This window comes from Phymastichus coffea, unplaced genomic scaffold, assembly GCF_024137745.1.
Source record: "Phymastichus coffea isolate CEN01 unplaced genomic scaffold, Cenicafe_Pcof_1.1 PCOF00063, whole genome shotgun sequence".
Taxonomy (NCBI): Eukaryota; Metazoa; Arthropoda; class Insecta; order Hymenoptera; family Eulophidae; genus Phymastichus; species Phymastichus coffea.
The window spans coordinates 1352155-1367487 of NW_026706874.1; the positions used below are offsets into that span (position 1 = coordinate 1352155).

The following is a 15333-nucleotide window of genomic DNA, read 5'->3' on the forward strand; positions in this document are numbered from 1 at the left end:
ATTTCGAGACGTAGCGCGCCACGAGAGAGGGAGGAGGACGGGGGAGGAGGGACATACACGCAGAGAAAAGCAATGAAAACTCACTGGTCGATCATTAAAGTACACTGGCCTGCCACTTCTTTATTGAGGACGACGAACAACAACAGAGATCGAGCACTCGCAGCGGCATTATACAACTCGACGGCGCGACAGCATCCTGCTTCTCACCTCCTCCGAAGGCTACTGCGGCTCGTGATTTTTTCACTGGCGCGCGAGCTTATCGTCGCGCCACGCGGCGCTGGATACGACTATCTTGCTCTCTCGCACTCTCGCTCTCTCGCTCTCTCGCGTGCGAGCGACCGAGCGAACGCGCCTCTTTTTTTTCTTTTTTTTCTCTTTCTTTCTTTCTTTCTCCCGCGGCCGCACGCGCGTACAGCCCACTTTTCGACGATCATCGCCGCATTACGCAAGCGGCTATATTTGGCGCTCTCCTGAAAGAAAAGAAAAGAAACCGCTGGTTAAGGCCGCGCGAAGGACGAGTCTCGGGGTTCGGCTACTCACGCGTCAGTCGATGAGCTTACGAACGCGAAGCTCCATGGCCAGGAAGGCGCGCATGTTGGGGTCTTGCACCTTGTCCATTATGGCTTTCTGCACGTCGGCCGGGCTACCTTTCAGCGCGACGCTCAGCTTTTCCGCGTACTCGATCCACACGCAGTTCGCGCAGCCGGACATGCAACAAGTTGTCGGCTCCGTTATGTTGTCCGCGCTGCTCGGCGCTTCCGGCACGTACGTCGGCCGATTTGCTTTTCTCCTCGATGGATCTTCGCCGTCGTCCGGTGGCTCGTCTTTCGACGAGGCGAATCCCCGAACGCTCCGACGAGACGCGCGGAGCAGTAGTGGTCCGAGATGCTGCAGTTTCGTCATTTCCACTGCGCCCTGCAAAGCCAATAACACGTATGAGCACATTAATCGTTATCCGTAATGGATGGCTGTCGGACGTCGAACATTCAACATTCGATATCCGCTCTGCAATGAAGATCGAGCGCAGCTATTGATTTCAAGTGCGTTCAAGTGCGATTGCCCATTACTCAAGTCTATAATTAAACCACTGGGGTAAAAATATAACGATCGGGAAGCAGTGGCGCACGTCGCCGGAAAAAGAATCTTTGTTTACTAACCTCTTGTTCCTGATAATTCCGATGTATTTTTGTTTCGAGCGGCTATTTCGTATTCCGCAAAACCACAACCACAACCCGATAGTACTGCGCGCGCCTTACGTTATCAACGACAGACTTAGCCTTTACGAGCTTCAGTGGTTTGCAGTTTGTTTTGAAAACTATCCCAGCGCAATTGCAGTATCAGCTTCAGCTGGTGCTGCAGTGCTGCTCGACATTTCTCTGGCCAGCCGCCTCACGCCTGCCGCTGCCGCAGCGCCCGCAGTCGTCAACTATAATGATGGCGCGCGAGGTCGAGGTGTAGTTCGGCCGATGATGCGCATGTGCAATAAATTCAAAAATAACGCGAATGCGAAGAAGCAAACAGTAATTATCCGAAAATCGACGTTACGAAAAATATAGAAACTTCTTTCGCTCGATATGATTTTGAGTGTGTTACGCAAAACTGGAAAACCAATTTACTCGTACTTCGATCGAGAACAATCGAGCTCTATTGATTACACGTAACAGTTCAAATTGTTAGCATAAAAGTGCGTAACGTGAGGATGATCCTAATGCCTGAAAAAAGGGTAATTGGCGTAAAAACTAATTGGTCATGACGGCGCGATCTAATCAATCTCTGAACAACAAGAAGCCGTGACGCGCACGGATCGCAATCCAAAACCAGTTTGTAGCACGATAAATAGTAGCATAAACAGGAAGACAAAACTAAAACGTAGTTTTTACCGAGGAAATTAATCATCGCGATTTTATCAGCCATTGATGTCATCGAGGACTCGTAAAGTCGTAACTGCAATGTCTGGATTCGAATTGCGAAACCTCGCTCCTTGGCGCACGCTTCGCCTTCGTACACCAGTGCAGAGCTAAAGTGCAGATATGGGTGCAGCACACGTAGCAGCGCCACACTCCGCGAGCAGCGGCGATGAGTTGTTATTAATCCATCGAGAAGAATACGCACGTGTTGACACCACTCCGGAGTAAATAAAAAGCAAGGCAAATGTGGTTGTGCCGCCATAGGACGTAGTATAAGAGATGGGCCGTAAGATACCTGGTAAAAAGCATCATGGTGTTAAGGATCCGTTCAAGCAGCAAGCCAAACGAGAATCCGAGTGAGTAATCGATTGTCGCCTCTCCCCGTCTTCCCTCTCGCGTTCGTTCTAAGTTTTTAGGTTAAGTCTGTGGAATGTTTATTTTGCTCATTTTCTTTCAGATTAAAATTGGTAATTAATGCACCGCCTAAGAACATCGATGATCAAGACATCCCCAAAAGTTTAGAACGCGTAATCAAGCTCAAAAACGCTGTTAAGAGTGGAGTTTTAGTGCAGAAGAAGAGAAAGAAGAAGAGAGGTTGCAAGTTGATAACTCTTGGTGCTGAGCAGACTCTCAAGCGTCATCCAAAAGCCAAGCCGGAAAAAGTAGTACCAATCTTTAATCAGAGATGCGATGAAACTCAACATCAGTTCTGGCAGAGAGTCAATAGGGAAACTGAGAATTTTCTCAAAGAGGCACAGTTTGAGAATAAGTATGGTGTGGATGTGAAGCGTAATACTGAAACTGGTTGTATCGAAGGAATTGTAAAAAAACCTAAAAGTGATTTGGAAGAGATTGAGAAGTTAAAATCTAAAGCCAAGAATATCAATAAGAAGAAGAAGAAGGTTGAAGGAGAGAATACCGTCAAGTTGAGCAAGTCTCAAAAGAGAAAAGAAAAGTTACGCAAAAAGGAGGAAAAGAAACTCGAGGATGATATCGATGAGTTTAAAGTGTTTAAGGACAAAGTTGAATTTGGCGATGTTGCCCATGCTCCACCTGAATTGAAAACTCTTCCAAAGAATGTTCGTAAGGTATGCAATCGTAGTTTGCTTTTCAATTTATACATGTAAATTAATTTATTGAACTTTTAACAGGTAAAATACAATGATTTGTTGCTGAACGCGCTTCTCAAAAAAGACATCTCGTCAAAGAAAGAGAACATCAAAGCATCGGATAGAACGGGTAAACGCAAAGACCTGCCAGCAGGTGAGAGACGCCAATTGGAGAAGCAGCAGAGCGAAGTGATAGCTGCTTACAGGCAAATGAAAGCTAAGCAACACAGCGCGTCTTCGTTACATATTTAAGGTTTTATTTTTATATAGAACACTAGAAGTAAAGTAGATATGGTGTGCAAAAGATTATATACACGTATGAAACAAAGATAATTTTTTTCTGTTAAATACAAAAAATAACGTAAACAAGTATCTCTCTGTGAGTAAACTTGAAAAAACTATCCTGTAGTCCACACAAAGGGCTCAAGCCTCTCCTCTATCGGTAGTAAATTGTTCAATGTTTCCAAGCTCTCCAGTGTCTGGTTGAGTTGCATGTGACACTTGTTGAGTTGCCTACTGAGCTCGTGCACTTTGCCCAGCTGTTCCGCAAACTTGGCAAACTTTTTCTGCCTCTCGGTGGCAACAATGATCATTCTATTCAATTCTGTATCCATATTTGTGCAAAGTACATTCTGCTCATTGGCCACGATTTGTGCACAATTGTTCAAGTGATGCTGGTATCTTGCGCACAAGTTGTACAACCCCAAGGGATCCAGTCTTTCAAGCACTTCGGGATCCCTCACCCTGGGGGGTAGATTGAGCGTTCCCCGCATGATGGGCAGAAACATGGGAATGTTTTGAAGCTTGATCAGGTCCGGATCCTTGTCCGTACTTGGATCCGAAGCGGCAGCTTTAACCACAACGATATCGTGTATCTTGTCGGAGGCACTTTTCTTCTGACTAAATTTTCTTTTGGCCTCTTGAGAGCCAAGGCTCTTGCCACGGTGGAGTTGCGACGACTGCTTGTTGGTCATCTTGGGCGAATCGCCTATCGGCCTGTTGACCGTGTACGATATGTAAGGTAAATCCGAGTCGCTGCATATGCTCGGGCCCGGACTGATACATCTCGGCGGCGTGTCCACTGCGACACTCTCGCGACTCGGCACACTCTTGCCTCGTCTCAGTGCCGGGCTGCTGGACTTGGCGCCGCCTCGCGCGGCCTCCCTCGACGGATCCAGTTGGGAGCTGTGCTCCGAACCCATGCCTCGGGTCTCGGACTGCAGCGTACGCTCAACGACAATCGCGATAACTCGTCGACACTTTTGCCTTTGTTTGGCCCTGCCGCATGACAGCAGCGCCGGGCGAGTGGTGCCATCTGCGCCGAGCGGCCATCGGCGCGCGGGCGCGAGCAGCGACGCCACGTTTGACAGCGCTGATCCATTTGATTTGGCCGCGGGCGGCGTCACAGGCACAGGCGGAGTGAGTTTCGTCGCCCGATTAATCGACAGTCCCGCGGGGCCAAATTATATATCGCAGCCGGAGTGCCGGTGCAATCTCTCGCCAAGATTGCGAGTCGCGGAAGCGAGTCGCGGTTCGCATCTCGGAGCCTTGCAATTACCGCGATTACCGGGCCGCGTCGGCTCGCGCGATTCGGCGCCGCGCCTCCTGTCCCGCGTCGCGGGGACGATCCGCCCGGGCCGGAAGCCAGTTTACGCCCTCGACCGCGCGGACGATCGGCCGGATCCGGCCGCGACCCCGTCGAGGAGGATGCGCGCGCTCCGACGAGCCAATGCGTGGCCGCGCGTCGTCGCTGTGTCCCGGCGAGCAGATAGGAGAGCCGCGGCCGCTCGAAAACGGCCGAGCTAACGAATCGATGTCGTCGTCGGGCGCTGATAAGCTCGTCGCTCGCGCTCGAGATCGCAGCGCAGTACATTGTCAGTCACGTGGCCCGAGCGCCGCCACCGCCGCTGCCGCCACCGCCGCCGTCACTCTGGTCCGTGGCGCGCAAGGTACGGCGGAGGAAAAGCCAGTTTGTCGCGAGCCAACGGAGCGCGCGGCGGCCACGTGCGCACCAGGCGAGAGGTGAGTCTGTCGATCCTCCGTTTTTTCCTTCGGGCCCGAGCTTCCGACTACGGCGCGCCGTGCCGCGATCGATCTGACGCGCGTCGACGAGGCGAGACGCGAGCTCCAATCGGCCGTGTCATTACGAGTGTATTCATAGAAACATTGGATAATCGCAGCTCCGCGCGCTTACATCATGTTCTCTCTGTGGCGCGCGCTCGCGCGCGCGCGCGATAGCTCCGAGACGCAATTTTTCTCGGGCGATTGTCGCCCGCCTGGTTTTCCTTTTCCTCGCGTCCGACGTCGAGCGCGCGATTAGCTGTTATCCGGCGGAGCGGCCGACCTTTCGGACGCGCGCGCGCGCCCGACTTTCGCAATCGTTATTATCCGGCTGGCGAAATCGCGGATTAGCGGGCGTCGCGGCGCATCGGCTGCCTGCGTTCCAGCGCGATTGGCTATCAGCGCGCGGCTGCACCGGAGCGCTCGTTTATAGGCCGCCGCCGAAACGATCTCGCCGCGAGGAGGGAGGCTCGTCTTGGCTTCCCACGCGCGGGCGCGTCCAACGCCGCGCGACCGCGCTAATTTTGTCGTCTCTCTCTTTCTCCGGGGAAACCAGCTGGCTTTCTCCGCGACGCCGAAAACAAAAAATAAATAGAAGTATCCATCGGTTATTATTCAATCGGGCTTCCGGTTATGTACGCACGAGCTCTCGTTGCGCCACTATCATTCGAGAAAACCGAGCTGCTTAGCCGTGAAATCGAAACGCAATTGTCAATGCGGGCAACTTTCGTGAGAAACCAGGCGAACCCCGCGCTCACTTTTTTTTTTACCTCGCCGCTCTCTCGCGCTCGCGGCCGCAGCGCGCGTGCAAGCTTTTTTTCGTTCTTTCGATATTCGTCCGCGTTTCCTTCGCGCCTTTCTTTCACCGCGAGAGACGCAGAAAGACCGAGCGCCGCGCCCGTAAGCTCGAGCGACGAGGAGCTCTCGCGTGCAGATCCGTCGCCGCTTCTATCTCTGCTTCTACGCGGCCCCGGCGCTCTAAATCAAAGCGATCGATGCTTATCGAAGGCCGTCGCGCGCTTATCAAGATGGCAACGCGCGTCGCGCAAACATTTGCCAATGGAGCATCTTGTTTTTCCACTCGTGCGCGCAATAAACGTCGGCTCCGCTGTAATCGCGATCGGAAGAATACGGCGGGCAAAAATAGCTCGGCGAGCGAAACGACGAGGCTCGTTTGGACGGCACGATGCGAGCCTTGCAAATCGGGTGCGTTCCGATGGCGCAGCCGGCCGAGCTGCCGCCGGTGCTCTGGAATGCTCGGCGTAGCCGCTCGAGACGCCCGGCCCGCCGCAACAAGTGCGCCGCGCTTCGATTGGCGCCGCGCGTGACGTTCGGCCGCGCGGTTGCGCAACCGCGAGCGACGATGCATCGCGCCTCAGCGCCGTCTGCTTGTTGTCTTTGCAGGGCGCGGACCCGGCTAATCTGGCGGACAGCTCCGCAACTCGGCAAGCGTGCGACCACCACCACCACCACCGCCAACATCGCCACCAGCAGTCGCAGCCGCCCGCCCGTCGCAAATCGTCCATCGTTTCAGGTCTCGCATCTCGCGCCTTTAATTTTAGCCTCTCCGGCAAACTCGTTCTCCGCGCCGAACCTGCGAGTTTGGGGATCGGATTTCAAAGCTCGCTGCATTCGATACGAGAGGGAGGGGGAGAGGGAGAGGAACGCTGCACGTCTGGCAGAACGTCAAGTGACGCGTTCCTCCCGAGCTGGGCCACGCGCGCTAGCACAGTCGCGGGGGTAGTCAACGAAGCCGTCAACGGAGCGCACTCGTGTCGCAGACGCAGCAGCAGCAGCAGCAGCAGCAGCAGCAGCAGCAGCGGCGGCGGCAGCGCGCACGAGCAGCAAGAGGCGGCGCGAGGAGAAGCTTGCGGCCAAGCGATCGCCGACGCCGTCGGAGGATCGCCGGCTGCCATGTGCGTTCGAGGCTGGCGCGCCTGGAGCAGAGCCAGGCGTCGAGCGGCCGCTCAGTAAGGCCGAGCGCGCGCCGATGGACGCCACGATGAAGCTGGCGGCGGCGGCGCCGCGAGCCTGCCGGCTGCGCGACCGTCTCTGCCTCGGCCTCGCCGGCCTGGTCGTCGTTTTCACCCTCCTGCTCGTCATGGACCTGCAGCTCGACCTCGGCTACAGCGGGCACCACCTGCTGCCGAGCCACGCCAGGATCCGAGTGGCCGAGGACCCGCAGAGGGACACCGTCTACAACAATTTCAGGTATGCCCGGCCTCTCGGCCTTTCACGTCTGCCGATGCCGCCTCCTATTTTTTCCTTTTTTCTCCTTCTCCCCTTTTTGCTCCTTTTTGCTTCTATTCTCTCCTTTTTTTTCCATTTTTCTCCGTTTCTTGCCTTTTTTTCTCTTTTTGTCCCTTTTTTCCCTCTCTTCTCCTTCTTTCTCTTTTTTCCACCTCGCCTCCAGGCCGAAAGTGAAATGCTCGGTAAAGATCGCTAGAAATGGACTTTCCCGAAAACAAACGTGCGGCCGGTGGGACACGATGTCGCCGTTTTACTGCCGATCGTAAACTTTTCGATATTATTCAGCGACCGCCGACTTGTCGCTTCGCTGCTCGACATTTAAATCTCGCGTAGGGCACTTTCACCCGAGCTCTCCGCGGAGCTCGCGGAATCCGTGCCGCTGGCGCTCGACGCCGACCAACGGGACGAACAGTCGCGCTGACGAGGCCGACGCTTGATCCGCAGGCGCAAGTTCCTGCAGCGGGGCAACGCCTCGAGGGAGCTGGGCTCGGAGAGCAACGGCGCGACCGAGGGCGCCCCGGCCGCCGTCGCCGAGGTCTCGGGCAGGAGCAGCGAGCGCGCGGCCGCCACGACCGCGCAGCCGCGCGACCACTTCGCCGACCTGCAGCAGCTGCTCGACCGGGACGATCTGTCGGCAAACGACGGCGTGGTCAGGCTCAGCGCCGAGGAGGACGTCGACAACCCCTCCATCGCCGACGTCAAGAGACTCAAGCTCGCGTGAGTTGGCTGCCGCTCGTTGTTGTTTCCGCGCGACCGACACCGTCGGCACGACGATGCCGTCAGCGAATTCCTCGCGCGCGCAGCGCTGACGCACGCAAATTTGCTGCAGAACGAGGCTCGCGCCACCCGCCGGCAGCCGGAACGCCGGAGGACCGCGCGTGCGTCGCTCCGGCTCGGGGAAGCGACCGCCGACGCCTGCGCCGCTGACCCACAAACCCGCATTTTCCTCGGTTTTTCGGGAAGCCGCTCGGGCGGCTTTCAAACAGAGCGTTGCGGCGCGCGGCTCTCCCCCGTACGCAGCTCCTTCGCACACTCTGTTTAGCCCGCGCGCGAGTCGCGCTCCGGGCGCCAAGATTTGCCGGACGTTGCCGCCGCGCTCGGGCGCTCGGGCGCTCGCGCGCCTCCATTGATCTCGGGCCGCGCGGCGCGTGGCCTTCGCCGGCGATAGCGTTGCCCGCCGCGCCGCGCCGCCGCCGCCGATAAGTCACGCTCGCGCTCGTATTTCACACCTTTTGTCCTTTCCTCTCTCGCTGCTACGTGCGCGCGAGCAGCGAGCCGCGCGCGCTGCTCCTCCCCGAGCGCGCGCCGCGACGATCATTAGCGTATAAAAAGAAAATCGATGAGCAGGGAAATCTCGTGGCTTGTATTTAGAGCGAGCGCGCACGGCACGATTCTCACGTTACGCTTGCGAGAGCCAGGACGCTCCGCGCGGCTCGCTAATTGGAGGACGCGGATAACGAGAGCCACGCGAGCGTCGACCGACGATACGTACGACGATACGTACGACGGGCGCCGTCGGCGGCGGCCCGCGGGCCCGTCTGCGAACGAAGCGAACGTCGCGCCCCGGCTGTCGGTTTTCCATCGCCGAGGAAAGCAGGAAGCGTGCTAACGGCGAGCAACGAGAAGCGTCCGCTTGGAAAAGGAGTTTACCGCTGCGACTCTGCCTTATTTCTTCTTCTGCTTTGGTTATCGACAATCGGCGACGTCGCCAAAAGAAAAGACAAGAACGGAAAAATGTCCTCGCTGCCGGCGACGAGAGGCCACGGTAACGGTGAGGCGCGAGAGCGCGAGAACGCGAGAGCGCAATTAAAAGTGTATATTAGCGCGTTAACCGACTCGCCGGCGAGGAAACGGCAGCCAACTAACGACTTCCCGTGCGTCTGGGTCGCGGACCACTCCACAGGAAGAACAGCACGATCCTGGAGCGCTTCCACCTGCAGATCCGCCGCCGCGAGCTGTACCCGCGCGGCTCCGGCCTCGTGGACGAGCTGACGAGCTTCATGGCCACGCAGCCCATCGTGCACGCCGGTGAGTATGTCGCGTCCGCGGCCGCGCCCCCAGGACCCCTCAGCCACGCTCCGATCTCTGTTCGCAGCCGAGAAGTCGGGCGGCACGCAGCTCAAGCTCGTCATGGACTACCCGAACAAGATGCAGGCGCTGTTCAAGCCCATGAGGTACGTGCGCGCGCAATTAACGGTCTTACGGGCCGCTTAACGGTATGTTTTTGCGCATCCGGTGCAGCCGCCGCCGCCGCCGCGAGCGCGCGCCGGCTTTGGATTCCGCGCGACGCACCTCCGCGCGTTTGTTTAATTGGCCGGCCGTGACGAGCGCCACTTATGCAATCTCTCTCTCTCTCTAGGTTTTCCAGGGAGCAGCAGACCCTGCCCAATCACTTTTACTTCACGGACTACGAGAGACACAACGCCGAAATTGCAGCGTTCCACTTGGATAGGTAAGCTTGCCGAGCAGCCGAACGATCTCCGCGCAAAAAGACGAAGGAAAAAAATAGAGAAAAGGCAGGCCTTCCTCGTGGGGCGGCCGCACGAGCGGCGCGCCGTGCGGAATGGCGAGCGTTCCGACGGAGTGCGTGGAATATTTTTGGAGCTTTTATCGGCAGTCTCGCGCTCGGCGCTCTTCGCGTTGTCTTCGATAGATAAGCGTCGAGTAATTGGCGCGCGCCTCATCGACGCTCGCGACTACCGAGATAAGCGCGCCAACGCAGTGCTCTCAGCCGAGTGACCATTGCTGCCGTGCAGCCTTTGCCGTCGAGATTGAGCGCGATGAAAGTACAGTTATCAATAATAAAGGAAAAGGAGAGCGATCGTGGGAGGGGGACTTTCATTATTGCCGAACGACGGATCGCGAGGATAGAGCGCGGCGAGTCGTCCTGTTATCGATGTACGTTGCCACTGTGGCTTGCCGCCAGGCTGCTGGACTTCCGGCGCTGCATGCCGGTGACCGGCCGCCTGCTCAACATGACCACGGAGATCTACCAGGTGACGGACGGCGACATCCTCAAGACCTTCTTCGTGAGCCCGGCCGGCAACCTGTGCTTCCACGGCAAGTGCACCTACTACTGCGACACCAGCCACGCGATCTGCGGCTCGCCGGACATGCTCGAGGGCAGCTTCGCCGCCTTCCTGCCCGACAAGAGCCAAGTGGCGAGGAAGGTCTGGCGGCACCCGTGGCGGCGCAGCTACCACAAGCGGCTCAAGGCGCAGTGGGAGACCGGTGAGTGATTCTCCCTCGGCCCGGCGTCTTCGGCGCCGCTGACAGTTATTCCCATTAATGCGCGCGCATAAATAACGCCTCGAGAGCCGAGTCGGGGACTGCCCTCGGAGTCGTGCGATCTCCCAGCAGCAGGTGTATTCTTGGCGTCCATCGCCCGGCACAAAAGACCGCCGCAGACCGCCGACACTCGAGCGCAGCTATAAATACGCGTATTATCTCGTAGACTCGGACTACTGCAATCTCGTGAAGGAGCTGCCCCCCTACAACGAGGGACGCAGGCTGCTCGACTTGATGGACATGTCGGTCTTCGACTTCCTCACCGGCAACATGGACCGACACCACTACGAGACCTTCAAGCTCTTCGGCAACGACACCTTCACGCTGCACCTCGACAACGGACGCGGCTTCGGCAGGCCCTTCCACGACGAGATCAGCTGCCTGTCGCCGCTGCTGCAGTGTTGCATGATCAGGCAGAGCACGCTCGCCACTCTGCTGAGGTGAGCGCTTGCAATCGGAATTCCGCTGTCGACGCGCGCGAGCAGCACGAGCAGCGCGACCTTTGCCTCGTCGCGCATGCCAAGCGAAGCCGCGCGATGCTCGCCGCGTCCGCAACTTTTTCCATGCATATCAACTCGGCCGCTCGTTGCCCAACCGATTACGACACAGCTCTCCCGTCTGCTCAGGTATCACAACGGCCCGGTGAGACTCAGCGCGGCGTTGCGCGAGAGCCTGTCGCGAGACCCGCTGGCGCCGATACTCTGGGAGCCGCACCTGCAGGCGCTGGACCGCAGGATTCCCGTCGTACTGCAGGCCGTGCGCGAGTGCATCGACCACAGTTCGCACTGGAGCAGAGTCGTGCGGGACGATAAGAGCGAGGCGAACGCCGCCGCATCCGACTGAATTCACACCGAAGCGCACCAAAGCTCATCGAGAAACAAGCGAAAGCAGAAAGGCTGTCGTGCTTTTATATTTCTATTAATCATTGTGATCGATCTGCGTGTAAAATATCGCACTGTACATTTTCCTTTTCCCCGCCGTCTCGAGACTAAGCGTTGATCTATTTTTTAAGTGTCGGTTATTCATGTTTAAATGTAAGAAATGTGTACAAAGATTAAACGTTCCTTGTCAATGCTGCGACGAATTTTCCCTTTACTGCTTCTCATTACGCCTTCTTTGGCCATTGGTCGTCATTGTGACATTTTTGCACGACTCAGAGTTACGCGATACCCACAGTGGAAAAAGAAAAAGAAAATGTTGCCGTTATAAACTCCATTAACTAAAATCGTAGAGCAGTGCATGAGCCACAATATGGCCTTGTAGCTCTGAGCAGTTGACGGCCACGCTGGTATTAGCGGACGGCCACGGGAATCAACTAACAAGGACACCAGCAGACCTGCCGGATAAAAATAACAACCCAAAAACTCATCCAAGTTCTTTTCTCCGCGCACTTTACGATTCAGAACAATTGGTTGCCGACGGCGGCACTCAACCGCTAGTTACGGTGGTAACACCGTGCCTTTGTTAAGAAATTTATGTCACTCGAGCTTTTCGCTCTAGTATCGAACCGCCCGAAGGCAACCTGTGTCAATTAAAACACAGCAATTAGCATTTTCTTCTGCTGATAAGCGACTGTTATCCAATCGCGACTGAACGCGTGACAAAGCATGAGCACCAGCTTAGCTTGTGTAAGCGGTTTACGCGCGACGATTGGAAAGAACTTTTTTACTCCTGATTTTTTGCAACGTGGACGACGAGCGTAGCATCTGTTGGCAGTCCTGAATCCCCTGGTCAACACGACGACGTGGAGGACGTTCTCCTGCGTCGCGGTTTTCAGTCCACGTTTCGAGAGCAGTGAGTCAATGAAACGCCTCTGGACGTCGTTTGCAAGCTCGGTGCGGAGCAGCCTGCACCTATCCAACGTCCACGCGTGCGCGTGCAATCTGGCACATGCCGCTCGTCGCGAAAATGTAAAACACTGCTGTGCTCTCCGAGATTAATACAAGGCTAGAAATAAATGCAAATCGCGCGCAAGATGCGATCTTTCGTTCGGCGTTGACCTTCCCGAACTTCATTCGGTGCCGAGTCCTTGGCTTGCTTCTCGAGCACAGATCTCCGCTTCGATTCATTATTCGCATGTGCTTTGTTCGAGGCAGTTCGGCTCGAGTTTCAGCTTAAATTGTCTTAATTTCCATTCAAACTTATCACTATGTTTGGAATTCACGCACATAACATTGCTACTTAACTGTTGTATCTCGAACGACAAAGCGTTTGTCAATCGCGTTCTCCTTATTTCAAGATGGCTTAGCTTAATTAATGAAAGACACATCGATTCTCGCATCTTATCAGTTAGAATCCGCCGGCGGAATCTTGTTGTGTCCACCTTTATCTGAAAAGCGTCCTTGATCTTTCAATTTTAACGATTGACAAAAAGAAAAACCTTGATTACGTGAGCCGAGTCAGAGATTGTGTACGTTAGTTTTCGGAAGTAAGCGACAATTGAGATTCAAAATTTCTCTCGCTTATCAAATGATAGAGATTGCGTCAAATTTTCAAAATAACGAAAATAGAACTTGGAGAGACAAACTCTTAGAGGACAGACTGTTGGCAGTTCAGGTCGGCTGATTTCCAAAATGACGGGGCGTTCTAGGTTGCCGAACTTGCCAGGTTATGAGCTGCACTTCGACTAGCAGTCGTTTTCAGACAACAATAGCCGGCGTCCGCGTTGTGCGACGGGCGGCACACTTGGATGACACCTATGCCTGCCCGCGACGTAACGCTGAAGCTGGACCGGCCTCAGGTAAACGGCACCACGTCGTCCCGATGCCATTCGGTCCAAGTCAAGCTCTCGTTTGGTTCACGAGAACGAGATATAACGGTGACCAACTCCGACGACGTAGACCGTGGCGCCGTCAGGCGTACGAGGTACCTTGCAGAGTGGCCATTGAATCCTCGAGTAGTATCGTCGATAGACCGACGAGTACTAGCCAATTAGTCGATTTCGTTAGAGCTATCGATCCCAAATCCCGAGAGCAGGGTACTTGTTATGTGGAGGCCAGCGTCGACGTGGAAGAGTTCGCCTACCTTGTACGCACAAGCTCAACGGTAAGCGCGACAAAGGTAGTTGAGAGAAAAACTTAAAAGGTTCGAGAAAGTCGTTGGGCAGATATCCTAGCCGGCCGCCGAGCAAGAAATCCATGTCGTAGAGCAACTTTACGAAGCACTGCTGCCGTCCAACTTACTGTACGTGACACTGAAGTTCGATCGGCTGGACGAAGCTCACCGACAACTACTGCCTGCCTACTGCTATCTACTACATCAGCTAAAATTGGACAGCGATGGGTTCATTAAGACTATCGCTCACTGCTTTCTCGACCAAGATATGTTTGAATAAATGCGAATCGTGAATATTTCTGTCAATACGCGTTAATATCGTGTTATTGTAAAATTAGAATAAACTAATTTCTTTTCTTCAAATTTATTGGCGTATTCGTCATTCGGTGGTAGAACAACAAATGCTATTTTCATTGGAAGCGCAGAACGTTCAACGGGACGTGTTTCAATCGAGTTCCGTGCGCGCCGCTAGCAGACGACACGCGCAAGGACGTGACATTCTAATAATCAAAATACCGAACATGGCGAAAGAGTTGATCAGTAGATATGGCGCCAAGCCCTACGATATGGCTTATCGTGGTCATCTCTCGACGTTAAAGGCTTTGCTCTCACAGGACGAGAAGCTCAAGGATCGAGCTGACGAGGTACGTGCTCGCCAACAGCTTCGCGAGGTACTTCGCTACGAAACGCGACTCGAGCGCGAAATAACCTACAAAATTTCCGTAGAACGGCAGAACTTTGATGCACTGGGCTGCACTTGGTGGCCACGAGGATGTTGTGGGCCACTTGCTATCATTGGGCGTGGCAGTCGGTCCTCGCGACGATGTAACTACCTAATGCACATCGAAATTTCATCATCTTTCCCTCTCTACTCGTCAATTTATTCTTCTGCAGACGGGCATGACACCACTGATTCTGGCCGCATCGGCTGGTCGCGAAAAGGTAGTGAATATGCTGCTGAAAGATGGAGCGAATGTGAACGAAAAGTCCGAGGGGGGACACTCAGCACTGCAATACGCTGCGTCGAAGAATTGGAAACCGATCTGCGCGAATCTGCTCGACAAAAAGGCCAATGTGAACATAGCGGATAATTGGGGTGCTACACCACTTCACAGAGCAGCTTCCAAAGGCAATATTGAAATTGTCAGACTCCTCATCGAGAATGGTGAACATTTGGATATTGGCGAGTAACTTTTTTACACAAGAATCGTACTGCTTCGCGATGAGTGAATTAACTTTTATAACAAATGTTTTATGCTCGCTTAATTTTTCTTTTTTACAGATAAAAAAGATAGATACGGTAATACAGCTCTCCACTTAGCTTGTGAGGAAGATCGGCAAGACGAAGCTAAACTTTTGGTTCATAATGGTGCTAATTTGGAAATTCAAAATAAGGAGAAAAAAACTCCATTGGATTTATGTAGTATGGATCTCGCTAAAGAGTTACTGAAAATAGCTCATAATAGAAACAAATAATTATGTAAACATTTTTTAAGTCATTCATTATGAGACTGCATATACATTTACATTTATATAAAATATTCTTAAAATAAATTATTTTTGTAATTCTCTAGTCGCCCTCCATTCTTTATTATTTACTAGTTTCAATTTCACTATTCCAGCTGTGTAAGTCGTTAAAAAAAAAATTATTAAAAATCTGTTCT

The 15333-nt window shown here is 54.2% G+C and overlaps 4 protein-coding genes across 5 annotated transcripts; 3 read left to right on the forward strand and 1 right to left on the reverse strand.

Annotated features, from left to right (window-relative positions):
- The first annotated feature begins 1162 nt into the window (after nt 1–1162).
- On the forward strand, nt 1163–3419 carry LOC131667248 (coiled-coil domain-containing protein 137). The gene is made up of 3 exons (XM_058940556.1): nt 1163–2263; nt 2365–2995; nt 3059–3419. Exons 1-3 carry the CDS (start codon nt 2187–2189, stop codon nt 3266–3268), a joined length of 918 nt encoding a protein of 305 aa, XP_058796539.1. The 5' UTR covers nt 1163–2186; the 3' UTR covers nt 3269–3419.
- Nucleotides 3264–4699, reverse strand: LOC131667250 (BLOC-1-related complex subunit 5). Its single transcript, XM_058940559.1, has one exon. It carries the CDS (start codon nt 4216–4218, stop codon nt 3415–3417), a length of 804 nt encoding a protein of 267 aa, XP_058796542.1. The 5' UTR covers nt 4219–4699; the 3' UTR covers nt 3264–3414.
- Nucleotides 4700–4788: 89 nt separating this feature from the next.
- LOC131667243 (extracellular serine/threonine protein CG31145) lies at nt 4789–11695 on the forward strand. Of its 2 annotated transcripts, XM_058940547.1 has the most exons (10): nt 4909–5038; nt 6482–6611; nt 6859–7288; nt 7772–8044; nt 9231–9355; nt 9423–9501; nt 9687–9779; nt 10254–10558; nt 10782–11055; nt 11242–11695. In XM_058940547.1, exons 3-10 carry the CDS (start codon nt 7068–7070, stop codon nt 11456–11458), a joined length of 1587 nt encoding a protein of 528 aa, XP_058796530.1. In that variant the 5' UTR covers nt 4909–5038; nt 6482–6611; nt 6859–7067; the 3' UTR covers nt 11459–11695. The 2 variants fall into 2 exon arrangements, with proteins under 2 accessions (XP_058796531.1, XP_058796530.1); XM_058940548.1 differs by lacking the exon at nt 6482–6611 and having other exon boundaries at nt 4789–5038.
- A 1449-nt stretch (nt 11696–13144) lies between these two features.
- On the forward strand, nt 13145–15259 carry LOC131667260 (26S proteasome non-ATPase regulatory subunit 10-like). The gene is made up of 4 exons (XM_058940575.1): nt 13145–14313; nt 14396–14494; nt 14564–14852; nt 14952–15259. Exons 1-4 carry the CDS (start codon nt 14071–14073, stop codon nt 15143–15145), a joined length of 825 nt encoding a protein of 274 aa, XP_058796558.1. The 5' UTR covers nt 13145–14070; the 3' UTR covers nt 15146–15259.
- Nucleotides 15260–15333: the final 74 nt, after the last annotated feature.

Excerpts from the sequence above, each read along its gene's own strand:
- LOC131667243 (XM_058940548.1), top strand. The coding sequence starts at position 7,068 with ATGGACGCCACGATGAAGCTGGCGGCGGCGGCGCCGCGAGCCTGCCGG. Across the intron at positions 9,356-9,422 it reads GCAGCCCATCGTGCACGCCG|CCGAGAAGTCGGGCGGCACG; the intron begins GTGAGTATGTCG and ends CTCTGTTCGCAG. Across the intron at positions 9,502-9,686 it reads GCGCTGTTCAAGCCCATGAG|GTTTTCCAGGGAGCAGCAGA; the intron begins GTACGTGCGCGC and ends CTCTCTCTCTAG.
- LOC131667260 (XM_058940575.1), top strand. The coding sequence starts at position 14,071 with ATGCTATTTTCATTGGAAGCGCAGAACGTTCAACGGGACGTGTTTCAA. Across the intron at positions 14,495-14,563 it reads CAGTCGGTCCTCGCGACGAT|ACGGGCATGACACCACTGAT; the intron begins GTAACTACCTAA and ends ATTCTTCTGCAG. Across the intron at positions 14,853-14,951 it reads TGGTGAACATTTGGATATTG|ATAAAAAAGATAGATACGGT; the intron begins GCGAGTAACTTT and ends TCTTTTTTACAG.
- LOC131667250 (XM_058940559.1), bottom strand. The coding sequence starts at position 4,218 with ATGGGTTCGGAGCACAGCTCCCAACTGGATCCGTCGAGGGAGGCCGCG.
- LOC131667248 (XM_058940556.1), top strand. The coding sequence starts at position 2,187 with ATGGGCCGTAAGATACCTGGTAAAAAGCATCATGGTGTTAAGGATCCG. Across the intron at positions 2,264-2,364 it reads CAAGCCAAACGAGAATCCGA|ATTAAAATTGGTAATTAATG; the intron begins GTGAGTAATCGA and ends ATTTTCTTTCAG. Across the intron at positions 2,996-3,058 it reads TTCCAAAGAATGTTCGTAAG|GTAAAATACAATGATTTGTT; the intron begins GTATGCAATCGT and ends AACTTTTAACAG.